Here is a 20,571-nt window from a genome sequence, read left to right as displayed (position 1 = left end):
GTCACTGGCCCACACACACACACATATATATATTTATATATATACACACACAGTTTTTTTTCTTTCGTAGTTTGTGTTGAATAATGTTAATTTGAGCTTTGCTGTAGACAGTGGAATTTACTTTTCTTTAGTGAATTTTTCACCCCTGTCCAGTTGGTGGTGACAATTTTCGTGTAGTTCGCCAATAAACCCAAAGAAGAAGAATCGACGCTGCCTGTTTGTGTTTGGAAGGCTCCAACCGGCTCCTTTGGCAAGGACCTTCTTGGGTAAACAAACGTCTCGGAGAGTTTTCTCACAGCTTGATGGCTACTTATGGATGGAAACTTGACCATACAACGGTAAATGAAACTACCGATTAAAGTATTTCTATTATTATTAGCATTCTATGAGCGGGAGAGAAATCGCAGTTTTGGCAACGCGGAACTGTCCTTCGATGTTCTATGCGGAGATGGGCTAACAAAGAACTCTCGCTCCAGCTAGCCAACGCGAATCAGACAGWTTTAAAACAGTCAAGTGCCAAATCTCATGTTCGTTTTTTGTCTTTGTATTATTATTGTTTTGTGTTATCGTTTCGATTTCACGATAATGTAATTTGACAAACGTTAATCAATTGTTATTTTATCAAGTTGGGGTAGCTAACTGTTAAGTTGCTAGTCGCCACCAAGCACCATCGTAGCTCGATAACTTAAAGTAGTTAGTTAACTATGAGATATTTCCAAAGACAGTACAGTGTGAAGGTAGGCTAAAACTGCTTCTCCGATCACACTAGTAGGCGATATCATGGGGACCTTGGCTACCTTAGCTCATGCGTAGAAACACGTCATCGGGTCTAACGGTCGTCTCGCGCAGAACTACGCATGTGCAGGCTGTCAACTCAAAGGCACTCCTGTGATATAGTTGTTTTTTTACGAAAATAAAAACGTGCCAGTTTCTCAGTTTCACGAGGTTGGAGTAATAACATGTTAAACCACTTAAGACATTTGCTTGAATCTAGATTGCGCCTTTAGATTTTGAGAAAATGAACAACCAAGTAAGAATTGTTCACTTCTCTGGTTTGATTGGTCTGTTTCTCAAGCATTCCCGGAGGTCTTGCAATGTTGCGCCTTTGGGTTTAGAAACTTTTTATATTTCTATCACTCATTTTTAGGTAAGTTAATAATAATAGCTAGCTAACTGCGCAGTCGCCATGGAATGATGGTGAGCTAACTAACTAGTAGCTAACGTTTGTCGAAAGAAGATACAGACTTTTTTTTAAACGTTTTTTTTTTGTTGTATTTTCTTCTACCATATCTATTGTGTTATGTTCTCTTACATTCAATTCCCATTTCCACAAACTTCAAAGTGTTTCCTTTCAAATGGTACCAAGAATATGCATATCCTTGCTTCAGGGCCTGAACTACAGGCAGTTAGATTTGGGTATGTCATTTTAGGGGAAAATAGAAAAAAAAGTTAGGCTAAAACTGTTAATCCAATATAAATCTCCATTCACAATTGTAAAATCTTTGATTGCAGGCGACGTTGGCTCGCTAAACTCATGCATATAAATAGGTGTAACGGTCGTCTCGCGCCGAACTGCGCATATGTAGGCTGTAAAATCAAAGGCACTCCTTCAAGTTGCTTTTAGGGAAATTAAAACATTTCACTTTCACGAGGTTGGGATTAATAACGTGATCAACTAGTTATGACGTTAGCTATAATCAAGGTTGTTACTTTAGAGTTCGAGAAAATGAACAGCTAAGAAGTAATCTTTCACTTCTCTAATTGATTTATCAAACTATGAACCCAGGTCTGTTTCGCAAGCGTTCCTGGAAGTCTCGCGATGTTGCGAAATTCTGCGGTTTGTGCGTTGAGTATATTTGGTCGCTAATGTTATCTATTTAGCTAGAAAATGTTAACAAATTTACGTCAAGCATTTCACATTGATAACTGACTCATCAATGTCACATTTTTTTATAAGTGTAGCACATGCACAAATAGGTTGTGCTGAATTGAATCACACGATTTTCTCTACAAAGCTCAGAAATTAAGCCGTGTAGGTCTAAGCCCTTAGACCGCAATATCTACAAAGCTAGCATATAGAATTGTTTAAAGATTGTCATAAAATGTATCATTTAGCCATTGGATTTTAGGACCCCTGTAGGTATAACAAAAATATATACTGAACAAAAATAAAAACGTAACGTGTTTGTCCCATATTTCTTGAGCTGAAATAAAAGATACCAGAAATGTTCAATACGCACCAAAAGGTTGGTCTAATTTTGTGCACAAATTTGTTAACATCCTTGTTAGTGGCCAGCAGGTAATCTTCAGGGGAGTGGTCTGAAGGTAACCAAGTACCAGGCTGTAAAACATGCATTGGGGGTAAAATGTGCCAAAAATAATATGACCAAACATGGGTGTACATTTATTTTTTCTCAGTTCTTTTCCCTCTCAGATATAGATCTCACTTCAAAACCTTGTTCCTAATGATTAATTTACTTTATGTTTTGTCAAATCTGAATGTGTTACTCAATACATTTCTATGGGCTATAGCAGTAAATGCAAAATTCAATATTTAATCAGTTATTTTGTTTGTGTATATATATCTCACACGCAACAAAAATATAAACGCAACATGCAACAATTTCAAAGAGTTACAGTTCATATACAGAAAATTGGTCAATTGAAATTAATTCATTAGGCCCTAATCTATGGATTTCACATGACTGGGAATACAAACATGCATCTGTTGGTCACATACCTTGTGACCAACAAAAATCCAGTCAGTGGATCAGAAAACCAGTCAGTATCTGGTGTGACCACCATTTTCCTCATGTAGCGTGACACATCTTCGCATAGAGTTGATCAGGCTATTGATTGTGGCCTGTGGAATGTTGTCCCATTCCTCTTCAATGGCTATGCGAAGTCGCTGGATATTGCCGGGAACTGGAACACACTGTTGTACACGTCGATCCAGAGCATCCCAAACATGCGCAACAGTATGACATGTCTGCTGAGTATACAGGCCATGGAAGAACTGGGACATTTTCAGCTTCCAGGAATTGTATACAGATCCTTGCAACATGGGGCCGTGCATTATCATGCAAGTCAGTTAAGAACAAATTCTTATTTTCAATGACGGCCTAGGAACTGCCTTGTTCAGGGGCAGAACGACAGATTTTTACCTTGTCAGCTGGGGATTCGATCTTGCAACCTTTCAGTTACAAGTCCAATGCTCTAACCACTAGGCAGAACAACCGACACCTTTGTGAGTCTCCCCTTTCGATATTGGTGTGTAGCTCTGATGGTTCGGTCTGGACAGTCGGTTTTGTGAGATGACCTCAAAATTACGATGTCAGTGACAGATTTGAGACGACTGTTGTAAAGCTTGTGGTTGTCGTATAGCCAAACAACCGACACTGTCACATATTAGTTTGTAACTCAGACGGTTCGGGTTTTACAGACGGTTTCGTGATAATTTTCTTGTCTGGATCCTCGTGTAGAAAAAGGCCACTTTCACAAGCTCCCATGTTATGGAATAGGCGTAAACTTTATATCGGCGGAAAGAGGGCCTTGATTTGCAGCCACTACAAGAAACAGTAAGTCTCTAGCATAAACACACGGAGCTATTCAATATTCAAAATGACGTCACTTTGTGAGGCACAGGTGTGTCAATCGACTCTAGGGGGTTTAATCGATGTGGTTTAGACCCATAATAGTGTGACATAACTAGGACAGAGGGTTGCATAAAACCTTGTAGTGTTTCAAAGCTGCTGTTGGGTCGGCGTTGAATGCAGTTGACTACAACGTACAAGCCAACGAAGCTACTGTCGTATTATGTGTAAATATTGTGATATTTAGTTACCTAGTTGAATCACTGTTACTCTGCTGTGTACTGTAAAGCTTGAGATAACTGTCTGCCACTTGACCACCACAACAAGGTAGCTACAGATATTCACTCTAATGTACTGCTTCTTAACAACTTTTTTTAAACAGACATTCCTCAAACCTCTCTTTGCACTCATTGAGGGAATTTGGCCTGATAAGTCAGGAATTCTAGATTTTCTGACCAAACCCTCCCCTCGCCTGCCCTTAAAACAGTTTTCCCTTTCTCCCCTGAATTTTATTGTAATACTGATCTCATCTCTCCCTGCTTCTTTCCCCCTGCAGTGACACTTGATCTCAGCTGGCAGTGTGTGGCCTGTCGTTGCCTGCAGTGAAGCTCAGTGCTTGGAGCAGAGTCTAGCTCTTTCCCCCGCCCTGGTGGCTCCTTATGATGGATCGCGGTTGTACCTGGTTTCTTGCAGCATGGATGGTGTGGATCTAAAGGGTCTTGTGTATCAGCATCAGCTTTTCCTGTTCCGTGACTGTGTTCTGTTCGTTTCCATCTACAAAAGAACACCCTCCATCCAGACGCTGAGCCCTGTACACCTGCAGACTGTTTTAAAGCAACAAGCACACAGCTAGGAATAGGAGAGGGAGATCTGCAAAACAAGCTCCTGTTTAGTGGCATTTTTAAAACATTTTTTTTCTTTTTGACCAGATAGATTTGTTTCATTCCAAAGCCTGTATGGAGGAAGTTTGACTTCTCTTTTCTCTGTTGAATCGTATCCGCTCACTCTCGCGTTGGGTGGTGGGATGTCGGAAAAGCCCAACGACAAGATGGTGAAGTTCCTGGCTCCCCTTTCCAAGAGTGGTGATGGCAACGTAAACAACGGATCTGGCTCGGACTCACTTGTTGGTGAAAGGGTGGCAGTGGAGGTGAGGCACCGCCACCACACCATGGAGCGCGATCGCTGCACTGCCGAATATCGACCATTCTTCCGCCGCAGCGTCATCAGTGACTCCAATGCCACCGCCCTTGACCTCCCCTTACCCAGTACAATCCCTATCTTTGCGCCCATTGTACCCCCCGTGCAAGATGTGTCCCATCCTGCCGGTCCACCCCCTACCCCAAGACCTGCACCCCGTGTGACTGTGACGGAGAGCGAAGGAGGAGAAGTGAAGGTAGATGTGTTTGTAGAGCAGAAGGCTGCCGTAGTACAAGATATCTGTGATGGGGATGCAGTAGTGGCTCAGCCAGCAAACAGTCTAGCTGCCCTACCGCCAAGCCAAACGACAGAACCTGGAAGTGGCGGTGAAGTGAAGGAGAGGGAAGAGGGGGAGGAAGAGAAGGAGAAAGCCCGGGTGGAGGCTGAACAGAGAGAGGCAGAGAAAAAGGTGCAGGATGACATTGAGGAAGCAGAGACGAAAGCGGTGGGAACGTCGCCGGATGGGCGTTTCCTGAAGTTTGACATTGAGATTGGACGTGGTTCCTTCAAGACTGTCTACAAGGGCCTGGACACAGAGACCACAGTGGAGGTGGCATGGTGTGAGCTGCAGGTAAGAGCATGGGCTTTTTCATTTTTTATTTATTTAAACTTTATTTAACTAGGCCTTTCGTTTACTGGCCCAACACTCTAACCACTAAGCTACCTGCATCTCAATACTATCTATTTAATAAACTTGTATCCTCAAATCCCTCCCTTCATGACTACTGAAGTCTAGGCCCATAAGTCTACCTATCTTTCCTTCCTGTGACTGTGGTACTGTCATGCGGTCTGAGTCACATTCAGGGCATTTGGACATTAACTGTGGGTGTCACCGGTGACACACCCTCGGGTGTTTTAAATCAGTCACAGTCATCCGAGCATGCCCCTTCACATTGCCATGCTCTGGTGATGCAAATTTACATGCGACTTTATGTGCACTGATATCATAGGCTAATTTATTAGGGGGTAATTCACCAACTGAGTAAGTGGAAACTAAAAAACATGAGCTAGATTGCCAACTCTAAATATTATACCCACTGCTAGTAGCCGTCTATTAATAAATGTAATATCCTAAAAAACTTTGCAGTTGTAGTCTACCGCCCAATGAGGCCTATGCAATCGCAATGGCCAATGCGCGTTCTGTATCTCAAAGCCGTATCAAATATCTGTTGTAAAATATTTGCTAATAATCCTCCTGATATTAGTTTAGTACACTAGTGCAATGTCTCCTTTGTTCTTCCAAACCCTCACCTTTGTATTTATTATAGGCCTTATCTCATTAGTCAAGTTCCTGGCATTTCCTCTCTGAGATCTAGCCCGCAATGTTACAGAGCTGACTAGGGTTGGGACAATACAAATATTGTGATACTCGTTAGTGTTGTGACAAGGAAACAAAACACAGGGGATTTAACTTGTTTAGGAAAACATCCCTAATGTTGGAAACAAACGTCATTATGTTGTCATCCAGAGTCAAATGGATTTATTTTCCAGGCTATAGCACACTATTTTACATACCGAAGGTTTTTAAAGGACCAAAGTGTGGCCTGCTTTGTGTTTTCATTTTTGCCATGGAAAAAATATTGTGATTCTGGTGTTGTCCCTAGGGATAACAATATATTTTCAATCAGGATGGACCCCTTCCTGAATATAAGGGTCATCTTCATTTGTGCACAATGCAGCAAAGCTTTTTGAAATGGAATTTGACAATGTGTTCTTATTGACCGTTTAGTACCTACTACATCAAATTTATTTATTTAAAATCAAATGTATTTATATAGCCCTTCTTACATCAGCTGATATCAAAGTGCTGTACAGAAACCAAGCCTAAAACCCCAAACAGCAAGCAATGCAGGTGTAGAAGCACGGTGGCTAGGAAAAACTCCCTAGAAAGGCCACACCCTAGGAAGAAACCTAGAGAGGAACCAGGCTATGAGGGGTGGCCAGTCCTCTTCTGGCTGTGCCGGGTGGAGATTATAACAGAACATGGCCAAGATGTTCAAATGTTCATAAATGACCAGCATGGTCAAATAATAATAATCACAGTAGTTGTCGAGGGTGCAACAAGTCAGCATCTCAGGAGTAAATGTCAGTTGGCCTTTCATAGCAAATCATTGAGAGTATCTCTACCGCTCCTGCTGTCTCTAGAGAGTTGAAAACAGCAGGTCTGGGACAGGTAGCATGTCCGGTGAACAGGTCAGGGTTCCATAGCCGCAGGCAGAACAGTTGAAACTGGAGCAGGTGGACTGGGGACAGCAAGGAGTCATCATGCCAGGTAGTCCTGAGGCATGGTCCTAGGGCTCAGGTCCTCCGAGAGAGAGAAAGAGAGAATTAGAGAGAGCATACTTAAATTCACACAGGACACCGGATAAGACAGGAGAAATACTCCAGATATAACAGACTGACCCTAGCCCCCCGACACAAACTACTGCAGCATAAATACTGGAGGCTGAGACAGGAGGGGTCAGGAGACACTGTGGCCCCATCCAATGATACCCCCGGACAGGGCCAAACAGGCAGGATATAGCCCCACCCACTTTGCCAAAGCACAGCCCCCACACCATTAGAGGGATATCTTCATCCACCAACTTACCATCCTGAGACAAGGCCGAGTATAGCCCACAAAGATCTCCGCCACGGCACAACCCAAGGGGGGGCGCCAACCCGGACAGGAAGACCACGTCAGCGACTCAACCCACTCAAGTGACGCACCCCTCTTAGGGACGGCATGGAAGAGCACCAGTAAGCCAGTGACTCAGCACATGTAATAGGGTTAGAGGCAGAGAATCCCAGTGGAGAGAGGGGAACCGGCCAGGCAGAGACAGCAAGGGCGGTTTGTTGCTTCAGAGCCTTTCCGTTCACCTTCACACTCCTGGGCCAGACTACACTCAATCATATGACCTACTGAAGAGATGAGTCTTCAYTAAAGACTTAAAGGTTGAGACCGAGTCTGCGTCTCTCACATGGGTAGGCAGACCATTCCATAAAAATTGAGCTCTATAGGAGAAAGCCCTGCCTCCAGCTGTTTGCTTAGAAATTCTAGGGACAGTAAGGAGGCCTGCGTCTTGTGACCGTAGCGTACGTGTAGGTATGTACGGCAGGACCAAATCGGAAAGATAGGTAGGAGCAAGCCCATGTAATGCTTTGTAGGTTAGCAGTAAAACCTTGAAATCAGCCCTTGCCTTAACAGGAAGCCAGTGTAGGGAGGCTAGCACTGGAGTAATATGATCAATTTTTGTTGGTTCTAGTCAGGATTCTAGCAGCCGTATTTAGCACTAACTGAAGTTTATTTAGTGCTTTATCCGGGTAGCCGGAAAGTAGAGCATTGCAGTAGTCTAACCTAGAAGTAACAAAAGCATGGATACATTTTTCTGCATCATTTTTGGACAGAAAGTTTCTGATTTTTGCAATGTTACGAAGATGGAAAAAAAGCTGTCCTTGAAACAGTTTTGATATGTTCGTCAAAAGAGAGATCAGGGTCCAGAGTAACGCCGAGGTCCTTCACAGTTTTATTTGAGACGACTGTACAACCATCAAGATTAATTGTCAGATTCAACAGAAGATCTCTTTGTTTCWTGGGACCTAGAACAAGCATCTCTGTGTTGTCCGAGTTTAACAGTAGAAAGTTTGCAGCCATGTCTGCAACACAGGCTGCTAGGGAGGGCAATTTTGGGGCTTCACCATGTTTCATTGAAATGTACAGCTGTGTGTCATCTGCATAGCAGTGAAAGTTAACATTATGTTTTCGAATGACATCCCCAAGAGGTAAAATATATAGCGAAAACAATAGTGGTCGTTAAACGGAACCTTGAGGAACACCAACATTTTCAGTTGATTTGTCAGAGGACAAACCATTCACAGAGACAAATCGATATCTTTCCGACAGATAAGATCTAAACCAGGCCAGAACTTGTCCGTGTAGACCAATTTGGATTTCCAATCTCTCCAAAAGAATGTGGTGATCGATGGTATCAAAAGCAGCACTAAGGTCTAAGAGCACGAGGACAGATGCAGAGCCTCGGTCTGACGCCATTAATAGGTCATTTACCACCTTCACAAGTGCAGTCTCAGTGCTATGATAAGGTCTAAAACTAGACTGAAGCATTTCGTATACATTGTTTGTCTTCAGGAAGGCATTCAGTTGCTGCGCAACAGCTTTTTCTAAAATTTGAGAGGAATGGAAGATTCGATATAGGCCGATAGTTTTTTATATTTTCTGGGTCAAGGTTTGGCTTTTTCAAGAGAGGCTTTATTACTGCCACTTTTAGTGAGTTTGGTACACATCCGGTGGATAGAGAGCCATTTATTATGTTCAACATAGGAGGGCCAAGCACAGGAAGCAGCTCTTTCAGTAGTTTAGTTGGAATAGGGTCCAGTATGCAGCTTGAAGGTTTAGAGGCCATGATTATTTTCATCATTGTGTCAAGAGATATAGTACTAAAACACTTAAGTGTCTCTCTCGATCCTAGGTCCTGGCAGAGTTGTGCAGACTCAGGACAACTGAGCTTTGGAGGAATACGCAGATTTAAAGAGGAGTCTGTAATTTGCTTTCTAATGATCATGATCTTTTCCTCAAAGAAGTTCATGAATTTATTACTGCTGAAGTGAAAGCCATACTCTCTTGGGGAATGCTGCTTTTTAGTTAGCTTTGCGACAGTATCAAAAATAAATGTTGGATTGTTCTTATTTTCCTCAATTAAGTTGGAAAAATAGGATGATCGAGCAGCAGTGAGGGCTCTTCGATACTGCACGGAACTATCTTTCCAAGCTAGTCGGAAGACTTCCAGTTTGGTGTGGCGCCATTTCCGTTCCAATTATCTGGAAGCTTGCTTCAGAGCTCGGGTATTTTCTGTATACCAGGGTGCTAGTTTCTTATGACAAATGTTTTTAGTTTTTAGGGGTGCAACTGCATCTAGGGTATTGCGCAAGGTTAAATTGAGTTCCTCAGTTAGGTGGTTAACTGATTTGTCCTCTGACGTCCTTGGGTAGGCAGAGGGAGTCTGGAAGGGCATCAAGGAAACTTTGGGTTGTCTGAGAATTTATAGCACGACTTTTGATGCTCCTTGGTTGGGGTCTGAGCAGATTATTTGTTGCGATTGCACACGTAATAAAATGGTGGTCCGATAGTCCAGGGTTATGAGGAAAAACATTAAGATCCACAACATTTATTCCATGGGACAAAACTAGGTCCAGAGTATGACTGTGGCAGTGAGTAGGTCCGGAGACATGTTGGACTAAACCCACTGAGTCGAGGATGGCTCCGAAAGCCTTTTGGAGTGGGTCTGTGGACTTTTCCATGTGAATATTAAAGTCACCAAAAATGTGAATATTATTTGCTATGACTACAAGGTCCGATAGGAATTCAGGGAACTCAGTGAGGAACGCTGTATATGGCCCAGGAGGCCTGTAAACAGTAGCTTAAAAAGTGATTGGTAGGCTGCATAGATTTCATGACTAGAAGCTCAAAAGACGAAACGTCTTTTTTTTTTTTTTTTGTAAATTGAAATTTGCTTCGTAAATGTTAGCAACACCTCCGCCTTTGCGGGATGCACGGGGGGATATGGTCACTAGTGTAACCAGGAGGTGAGGCCTCATTTAACACAGTAAATTCATCAGGRTTAAGCCATGTTTCAGTCAGGCCAATCACATCAAGATTATGATCAGTGATTAGTTCATTGACTATAACTGCCTTTGAAGTGAGGGTCTAACATTAAGTAGCCCTATTTTGAGATGTGAGGTATCACGATCTCTTTAAATAATGGCAGGAATGGAGGATGTCTTTATTCTAGTGAGATTGCTAAGGCGAACACTGCCATGTTTAGTTTTGCCCAACCTTGGTCGAGGCACAGACACGGTCTCAATGGGGATAGCTGAGCTGACTACACTGACTGTGCTAGTGGCAGAGTCCACTAAGCTGGCAGGCTGTTAGCAGGCTAACAGCCTGCTGCCTGGCCTGCACCCTATTTTATTGTGGAGCTAGGGGAGTTAGAGCCCTGTCTATGTTCGTAGATAAGATGAGAGCACCCCTCCAGCTAGGATGGAGTCCGTCACTCCTCAACAGGACAGGCTTGGTCCTGTTTGTGGGTGAGTCCCAGAAAGAGGGCCAATTATCTACAAATTCTATCTTTTGGGAGGGGCAGAAAACAGTTTTCAACCAGCGATTGAGTTGTGAGACTCTGCTGTAGAGCTCATCACTCCCCCTAACTGGGAGGGGCCAGAGACAATTACTCGATGCCGACACATCTTTCTAGCTGATTTACACGCTGAAGCTATGTTGCGCTTGGTGACCTCTGACTGTTTCATCCTAACATCGTTGGTGCCGACGTGGATAACAATATCTCTATACTCTCTACACTCGCCAGTTTTAGCTTTAGCCAGCACCATCTTCAGATTAGCCTTAACGTCGGTAGCCCTGCCCCCTGGTAAACAGTGTATGATCGCTGGATGATTCGTTTTAAGTCTTAATACTGCGGGTAATGGAGTCGCCAATGACTAGGGTTTTCAATTTGTCAGAGCTAATGGTGTGAGCCTTCGGCGTCTCAGACCCCGTAACGGGAGGAGTAGAGACCAGAGAAGGCTCGGCCTCTGACTCCGACTCGCTGCTTAATGGGGAGAACCGGTTGAAATTTTCTGTCGGCTGAATGAGCGACACAAGTTGAGCATTCCTACAGCATTTCCCTCCAGAAGCCATGAGAAAGTTGTCCGGCTGCGGGGATCGTGCGAGGGGATTTATACTACTATCTGTACTTACTGGTGGCACCAACGCTGTTTCATCCTTTCCTACACTGAAATTACCCTTGCCTAACGATTGCGTCTGAAGCTGGGCTTGCAGCACAGCTATCCTCGCCGTAAGGCCATCGCTCTCCTGTATATTATGAGTACAGCGACTGCAATTAGAAGGCATCATGTTAATGTTACTACTTAGCTTCGGCTGTTGGAAGTCCTGACGAACCATGTCCAGATAAAACATCCGGAGTGAAAAAGTTGAGTGAGGGAAAAACTAAAAATATAAACGGTAATTAAAAAGTAAAAACCATAAAGTTGTCAGGTAGTCAAGTAAGGTTGGCAACAAAACGCGCAGCAGCACGTAAACAAGTCTGCAAGTTGTGACCGGAAATGACTAATTACATTCACTCCCTACTACATGGGTCTATGCCACCACAACACCGGTGACTGTTCACGTTCTAGTAGAATCTCGTGGCCCACACCCAGAGTGATTTCCTCCCTGATTCAGTCTCCTGAGTCACAGCCACAGCTTTTTTCCCTTTTTAAGAAACGGCGTTGCCTTTTCCCTTTTAATTGTTTGGATTCTTTCTGGTCAGAGGAAGGGCGCTAGAGTGGCCCCACACTTCCTCATTTTGTGTAAAGAATGTGTCCTTCCTCATTGTGGTATTGGTATGACAAGTGTTTCACAATGTGTTTATCCTTTACTCGTACAGTCACACAGAGCTATGTTGCATGTTTTGTCTTGAAAGTCATGATGTTAAATTACAACTTAAAGTTGAAGAAAATCACCCACTAATTTGTCATTTTTGCCGATTTTAAAAGTGTTAGCTAGTAATGTGTCTCGCGTTAATGCAGAATAAATAAATAAATAAACTTTCTGTTCCACATCAGACGCTTCTCCACTCGGATGAGAATTCACGAAGGTTGGTTATGAAATTATCAACTTTACCCTGTATAAAAAAAAAAAGACCATATACGGTGCATTCGGAAAGTATTCAGACCCCTTGACTTTCCACATTTTGTTATGTTACAGCCTTATTCAAAAATTTGATGAAAAAAAAACAATTTAATCTATCTACACACACTACCCCATAATGACAAAGCAAACATTTATTAAAAACAGATATTGCATTTAAATAAGTATTCAGCCTTTTTACTCAGTACTTTGTTGAAGCACCTTTGGCAGCGATTACAGCCTGGTGTCTTCTTGGGTATGATGCTACAAACTTGGCACAGCTGTATTTGGCGAATTTCTCACATTATTCTCTGCAGATCCTCTCAAGCTCTCAGGTTGGATGGTTTTCAGGTCTTTCCAGGGATGTTCGATCGGGTTCAAATCCCGGGCTCTGGCTGGACCACTCAAGGACATTCAGAGACTTGTCCCGAAGCCACTCCTGCATTGTCTTGGCTGTGTGCTTAGGGTCTTTGTCCTGTGAACCTTCGCCCCAGTCTGAGGTCCTGGGCGCTCTGGAGCAGGTTTTCTTCAAGGATCTCTCTTTACTTTGCTCCCTTCATCTTTGCCTCGATCCTGACTAGTCTCCCAGTCCCTGCCGCTGAAAAACATCCCCACAGCGTGATACTGACACCACCGTGCTTCGCCGTAGATATGGTGCCAGGTTTCCACCAGACGTGACGCTTGGCATTCAGGCCGACGAGTTCTATGTTGGTTTCATCAGACCAGAGAATCTTGTTTCTCATGGTCTGAGAGTCTTTTGGTGCCTTTTGGCAAACTCCAAGTGGGCTGTTGTGCCTTTTACTGAGAAATGGCTTCTGTTTGGCCACTCTACCATAAAAGCATGATTGGTGGAGTGCTGCAGAGATGGTTGTCCTTCTTGACATTTTTCCAAATTTTCTTTAAAACCTGTTTTTGCTTTGTCATGGGGTATTGTGTAAAGCTTGATGAGGAAAAACACATTTKATCCATTTTAGAATAAGGCTGTAATTTAGCAAAGTGGGAAAAGTCAAGGGGTCTGAATGCTTTCCGAATGCACTGTCTTGATATTGACACTCTGAGCCTGTCATAACAATCACAGATCCCACACACACCAAGAACGTGGAGATGCTGCTATCACAGCCCTTCCTCCTCACTCAGCCCGGAGAGAGAATTCTGCACATGCTCAGTCCAACCCCTGAGCTCATTGCTTTTGTGAATTTAAAATGGGTCAGATTCCTGACTGATGAATTTCTAATCTCCTGTGTGAAGCGCAGCAGGCTGGCCTGCCAAGGCCTGTTTCTTCAGCTCTCTATATATCCATCTTCTATCTCCTCCTCCCCCCTCCACTTAGTCCCTTCTCTCTCCCCTTCCACACTCCATCCATTCTACAGAGATGATGCTGACAGTGGTATGTGACTAATATCTCCCCAGGATTCAGACATAAAGCGTATAACCAATCAAGCTGCACATTTTATTTTCTATAGCCTCAGGATATATTCTTGCCTTTTCTTTATTTTATGCTCCCTCTCGAACTCTACATGTCAAATCTTTGTCACAAACATAAAGTGGTGTGTGCTACCCCATTGCTGAGAAGTATAAGTTAACTATCTAAGATCTGCCAAATAAATGATCTCCAGCTCAGGGCTCCAGCTATGCATTTGGTTTGCTAACTTGCAAGATCAAGTTTCTTGGGTACAGAAGAGACAATCCCCCCTGGATCAAGATCCCCGCTGCCTAAATTTGTTTTGCGCGTCAAAAAATATATATATGTTTTTTGAATTAAATATTGCCCATTGTGTGGTAATACAGTATACCCTGGTATGGTACAGGYATGGTATGATGTTACAAAAGTCAATACCACCCAACCCTAGTAGGCACTATGCTGGGAGGAGCTGAAATCCCCTCACACGGTTATTAAAGCTGTCCCATGATCAGTAAAACTCAAGCACAAGGCTTTATTCCCCAGACATAGTCTAGGTTATACACCACCCACCCCAACCCCATGTACACCGAGGCCCATCTCTTCCCTCACAGCCTAGACTAGACCAGACAGGCTTTCCAGCCTCCCAGCTGCAGACAAAGCCGGTGTGTGAAGACGGGTCACAGAGGACAGGTATCACCAGGGCTCTATTAGGTGCTCCTAGATATTTTGCTGTGGGACCTAACATTTTATTTTGGGAGCACCAGTGTGACCAGGGGGGGAAAAATCACCCAGATAATAATTGTTGTAATGATAGGCTTCACTGTGCAATTGTTTGAGTGCCCTAGAGAAAAAAGCGAGGTCAGATTCTTTAATATTGTAAAGAATGCACCAGCGATTTGTATTTCTTGTAACTTTCTGAAGAGAACTGCATGAATGCCTGTCTACCACTTTGGTAGCCAGTTAGCGGTGCCAAGTACCATCAAATATTTTTTTATTTTCTTCCCCTGGCCTCAAAAGTGGTCTCCTGATGTGGTTTAATCATTGTTATGGACTTGAACATAATTGTTTTGTTTTTTTTAATTAAAAAAATAAGATTTTGAGTGAACCTGGAAGAACTAAACCGAGTGGTTTTTGATGTTATTATGACTGGTAAGTATTCTGAGTGGCTGGTAGATTTTTTTTCATCTATCTGGTAACTTTACCAGTATATCTAAACATTTGTCACTTATTTATCCAGCACAAACTATCACATAAGCACAGCATGCAGAGCCGGATTTCTGCTGCAGCTGGATTTCCCTGCAGCTCCTCAGCTGGTTGCTGTTGGGACTAAAAACATTTAGCTTTATAAGCCATTCATTGCACAACAATTCTAAATGCAATCACAGTTTTTGGTGCATGATTAAAAAGAGCTACTATTTTTATTTCTCTACTGGTAATTGAAGCCCGCCTCCCATTCACATAATGCAATAGTCATGTAAACACCATTCTCTTATCTTAATCGGCATACGGTAAAAATCTAAGTAAACTTACGCCTATTAAAACACTTGGTTTTCTGAGCACATCTTTCAAATAATTAAGACATGTAAACTAGAGGTCGGACCGAATATGATTTTTCAACACCGATACCATTATTGGAGGACCAAAAAAAGCCGATACCGATTAATCGGACGAATTTAAAAAAAAATATATATATAAATAAAGAAAATCAATAATAAAAAAACATTTTTATTTTATTTGTAATAATGACAATTACAAACAATACTTAATGAACACTTATTTTAACTTAATATAATACATCAATAAAATCAATTTAGCCTCAAATAAATAATGAAACTTCAATTTGGTTTAAATAATGCAAAAACAAAGTGTTGGAGAAGAAAGTAAAAGTGCAATATGTGCCATGTAAGAAAGCTAACGTTTACGTTCCTTGCTCAGAACATGAGAACATATGAAAGCTGGTGGTTCCTTTTAACATGAGTCTTCAATATTCCCATGTAAGAAGTTTTAGGTTGTAGTGTATTCTAGGACTATTTCTCTCTATACGATTTGTATTTCATATACCTTTGACTATTGGATGTTCTTATAGGCACTTTAGTATTGCCAGTGTAACAGTATAGCTTCCATCCCTCTCCTCGCCGCTACCTGGGCTCGAACCGGAACACATCGACAACAGCCACCCTCGAAGCAGCGTTACCCATGCAGAGAAGGGGAACAACCACTCCAAGTCTCAGAGCGAGTGACGTTTTGAAAAGCTATTAGTTCGCACCCCGCTAACTATCTAGCCATTTCACATCGGTTACACCAGCCTAATCTCGGGAGTTGATAGGTTGAATTCATAAACAGCAGAGCTGCTGGCAAAACGCACAAAAGTGCTGTTTGAATGAATGCTTACGAGCCTGCTGGTGCCCACCATCGCTCAAATCATAGACTTAATTATATAACATAATAACACACAGAAATACGACCTTAGGTCATTAATATGGTCGAATCCGGAAACTATCACCTCGAAAACAAAACATTTATTCTTCAGTGAAATACGGAACCGTTCCGTATTGTATCTAACGGGTGGCACCCATCAGTCTAAATATTCCTCTAACATTGCACAACCTTCAATGTTATGTCATAATTACGTAAAATTCTGCAAATTAGTTCGCAATGAGCCAGGCGGCCCAAACTGTTGCATATACCCTGACTCTGCGTGCAATGAACGCAAGAGAAGTGACACAATTTCACCTGGTAATATTGCCTGCTAACCTGGATTTATTTTAGCTAAATATGCAGGTTTAAAAACGTATACTTCTGTGTATTGATTTTAAGAAAAGGCATTGATGTTTATGGTTAGGTACACGTTGGAGCAACAACAGTCCTTTTTTGCGAATGCGCACTGCATCGATTATATGCAACGCAGGACACACTAGATAAACTAGTAATATCATCAAACCATGTGTTAGTTATAACTAGTGATTATGATTGATTGTTTTTTATAAAGATAAGTTTATGCTAGCTAGCAACTTACCATGGCTTCTTACTGCATTCGCGTAACAGGCGGGCTCCTTGTGAGGCAGGTGGTAAGAGCTTTGGACTAGTTAACCATAAGGTTGCAAGATTGAATCCCTGAGTTGACAAGGTAAAAATCTGTCGTTCTGCCCCTGAACAAGGCAGTTAGCCCACCGTTCCTAGGCCGTCATTGAAAATAAGAATGTGTTCTTAACTTCTCACGAGGTCACCAACCCTGATCCGGGAGCACCCCCCACCCCCCCCACTGAGTAGCATAGCTAGCATAGCGTCACAAGTAACTTGTAGCATCTAAATATTCATTAAATCACAAGTCCAAGACACCAGATGAAAGATACAGGTCTTGTGAATAAAGCCACCATTTCAGATTTTTTAAATGTTTTACAGGGAAGACACAATATGTAAATCTATTAGCTAACCACGTTAGCAAAGGACACGATTTTTTTACTCCCAACAGTTTTTCCTGCGTCAGTAGCTTCACTAATTCGACTAAATAAAAATATAATATAAGCCCACTAACCAAGAAACAACTTCATAAGATGACAGTCTGATAACATATTTATGGTATAGCATAGTTTTTTTTTTGAAAAATTTGCATTTTTCAGGTATAAATCACAGTTCTACATTGCAGCTGCAATCTGAAATAGTGCTGACCCAGCCAGAACAATTACAGAGACCAACGTCATATAACGAATTACTCATCTTAAAACATTTCAGAAAAATACACAGCGTACAGATATTGAAAGCCCAACATCTGGTGAATCCAAACAATATTTCAGATTTATTAAATGTTTTATAACGAAAAACAAAATGTAGCCCTAAATTAGCATAGCTATACCAGGCAGATTCGGCTAGGCGCCCACGGCCAGTTCACATGCACAACAGATATGATATAACATCGTAAATTGGGTCTTACTATGCTGATCTTTCATCAGAATGTTGATCAAAGTGTCCTTTGTCAAGATGAGTCGTTGGTTCCGTTCAGAATTGTTCCTTTCCCACTCCATTTAGCACAGGTACTGGTCGAGTGGCACGGATCTCTCAAACGTAAATAAAATCAGACAACGGAACACCACAAAACTCCCGAAAAAATTCAAATAATCTGATTAAAATATATTGAAAAAACATACATTACGATGATCTGGTCCATGTATCAAACAAACTTCGAGACGGAGATAATAATGGCCGTACAACAGAAGACAATCGCAGCTCCAAGTCGCACGATATAGAGAACCGGAAGTTGTCGGTCACGCCAAAGAATTAGCTCTCATTTCACGTCAGTCCCAGATAAACAAGATATTTTTCCTCTGACGTCCTCTTGTCACCCAGAGGAAGGCCAATGAGGTGTGTTTCGGGGCATAGGGGGCACGACCATATATAGGCAGAGCGTTGAAGCTGGCAAACACATCTTGCTTTTTTCTTCTGGTCAAGGGAAAGTGCTGTCAAATGACTTCTGTATCACTCAGAGACAAAATTGAAACGGTTTTAGAAACTAGAGATTGTTTTCTTTCCAATGGTATTATTTATATGCATATAGTAAGAGCAATAATTGAATAAGAGGCAGTTTAATCTGTAGAGCAAATTATGCTAATGGGAAAATAGCACCCCCTGTATTCTCAAGAAGTTTTAACTGACTTGCTTAGTTAAATAAAGGTGTAACAATATTTTTTTATAATAAATCGGCATCCAAAATTACCGATTTCCGATTGTTATGAAAACTTGAAATCGGCCCTAATTAATCGGCCATTCCGATTAATCGGTCGACCTCTAATGTAAACACTTAAATCGATGTTCCAGCGGCGTATTTGGTCTGCGCATGTGCTAGCACCAGCTGAGCGAGCCTCCCTGAGTTCGGAACAACTGAATGCATGTGTCTTACAAGTAGTTTTCACAAACTAACTTTATATATGTCCGAACTCAGAATAAAATAGGCTTCCCAAAAATAACATGGTCACTGTGGTAGAACGTTTATTTTGATGGGCGATTTTCTGCGTTTATCTGAGTGCAATCAGGTAGCCTGATTTCAGATGTGTCCTTGTAAACAGGATTATTAGGGAAATCGTTATTTTTGCAAAGCATGTAAACGTTTTAATAGAACTGTTATATTCATCTGACTATCCACAATAATTGAGCGCATGGAACTCATAGCCTATAGGCCAATGCAGCAGTAGACCTATAACTTTCATTGCTCTTTCACACTGAGGATTGGTGATTATCAAGGAGGAGATTGTTGGAAAGATTTTTCAAATAGTTAACTGTGAGGAACTATAGTTTTAATATAATTGCATTGTGTGCATGTAACCATACTCAATGAAACCGTAAATGCGCAATAATTGTTCTGTGGAGCGACTCGTCTTTCTTCGCCACACACCTGCCCTTCTTGTCTCAACATTTTAAATGATACTCAAGACACATTATCTTTACACATTTTAGATGCTTTTTGCTGACGCCCACAATTATTTAGTTGTGGCTTTCTCAAATAGGCATAGACCTACAAACTTGTGATTTGAAATAATCCACAGCTATCTTTTTAAAATTTGTTTACTCTTTTTGTAATTTTTCCCCTTTTTCTCACCAATTTTGTGATATCCAATTGGTAGTTACAGTCTTGACCCATCGCTGCAACTCCTATACGGACTCGGGAGAGGCGAAGGTCGAGAGCCATGCGTCCCCCGAAACACAACCCAACCTAGCCGCACTGCTTCTTGACACAACGCACATCCAACCCGGAAGCCAGCCTCACCACTGTATCGGAGGAAACACCGTACACCTGGCGACCTGGTCAGCGTGCACTGCGCCCAGCCCGCCACACGAGTCGCTAGTGCGCGATGAGACAAGGATATCCCTGCCGGCCAAACCCGCCCTAACCCGGACGACTCTGGGCCAATTGTGCGTCGCCCCATGGACCTCCCGGTCGCGGCCGGCTGCGACAGAGCCTGGGCTCAAACCCAGAGTCTCTGGTGGCACAGCTAGCACTGCGAAGCAGTGCCTTAGACCACTGCGCCACCCGGGAGGCCCGCCGCACTGCTTCTTGACTCACTGCTCGYTTAAAAGGATCGGGGTCCCGCTAGCGGGACAACTTCCGGTGAGACTGGAGGGCGCGTAATTCAAATAAATAATCGTGAATATTATGGATTTTAAACATTTAGGTACATGTAAGTGTCTTATATCAACTGAAAGCTTAAATTCTTGTTAATCTAACTGCACTGTCCGATTTACAGTAGCTATTACAGCGAGAACACGCCATGCGATTGTTTGAGGACGGCACCCCACATCAAAATATTTTTCCACCGGCACAGGTTTCATACATTCACATATAACGATTAAATATTCACTTTTTGAAAATCTTCCTCTGATTTGTCATCCAAAGGGTCCCAGCTATAACATGTAGTGTCGTTTTGTTAGATAAAATCCTTCTTTACATCCCAAAAAGTCAGTTTAGTTGGTGACATCGATATGAGTAATCCACTCGTTCAACTTTCAGAGAAAGGAATTCGAAAATCTACCCCTAAAATTTGTTTCAACAAGTCAAAATACGTTTCTATTTACTCCTCAGATACCCTAAAATGTAATCAAACTATACTATTTATTTCGGAAAGAAGTATGTTAATTTGGAAACCGATTTTTAGCAGGTGCGTAATTTCTTCATGGCGTGCGCAAACACGGATTTCCGGGACTGTGTCCTT

At 42.3% G+C, this 20,571-nt stretch overlaps 1 protein-coding gene across 1 annotated transcript in view; it reads left to right on the top strand.

Moving 5' to 3' along the window:
* Positions 1 to 204: 204 nt before the first annotated feature.
* LOC112069652 (serine/threonine-protein kinase WNK1-like) overlaps positions 205 to 20,571 on the top strand; it is a 62,982-nt gene continuing 42,615 nt past the window's right edge. Inside the window, 2 exon segments of the mRNA XM_070438642.1 lie at positions 205 to 338; positions 4,150 to 5,361. Coding sequence (XP_070294743.1) covers positions 4,618 to 5,361 — 744 coding nt within the window. The 5' untranslated portion in view covers positions 205 to 338; positions 4,150 to 4,617.

The sequence above is a fragment of the Salvelinus sp. IW2-2015 genome, unplaced genomic scaffold (genome assembly GCF_002910315.2).
Source record: "Salvelinus sp. IW2-2015 unplaced genomic scaffold, ASM291031v2 Un_scaffold1068, whole genome shotgun sequence".
Taxonomy (NCBI): domain Eukaryota; kingdom Metazoa; phylum Chordata; class Actinopteri; order Salmoniformes; family Salmonidae; genus Salvelinus; species Salvelinus sp. IW2-2015.
Note: the sequence above shows the minus strand (reverse complement) of the source record. Positions and strands in the feature narration are given on the sequence as shown.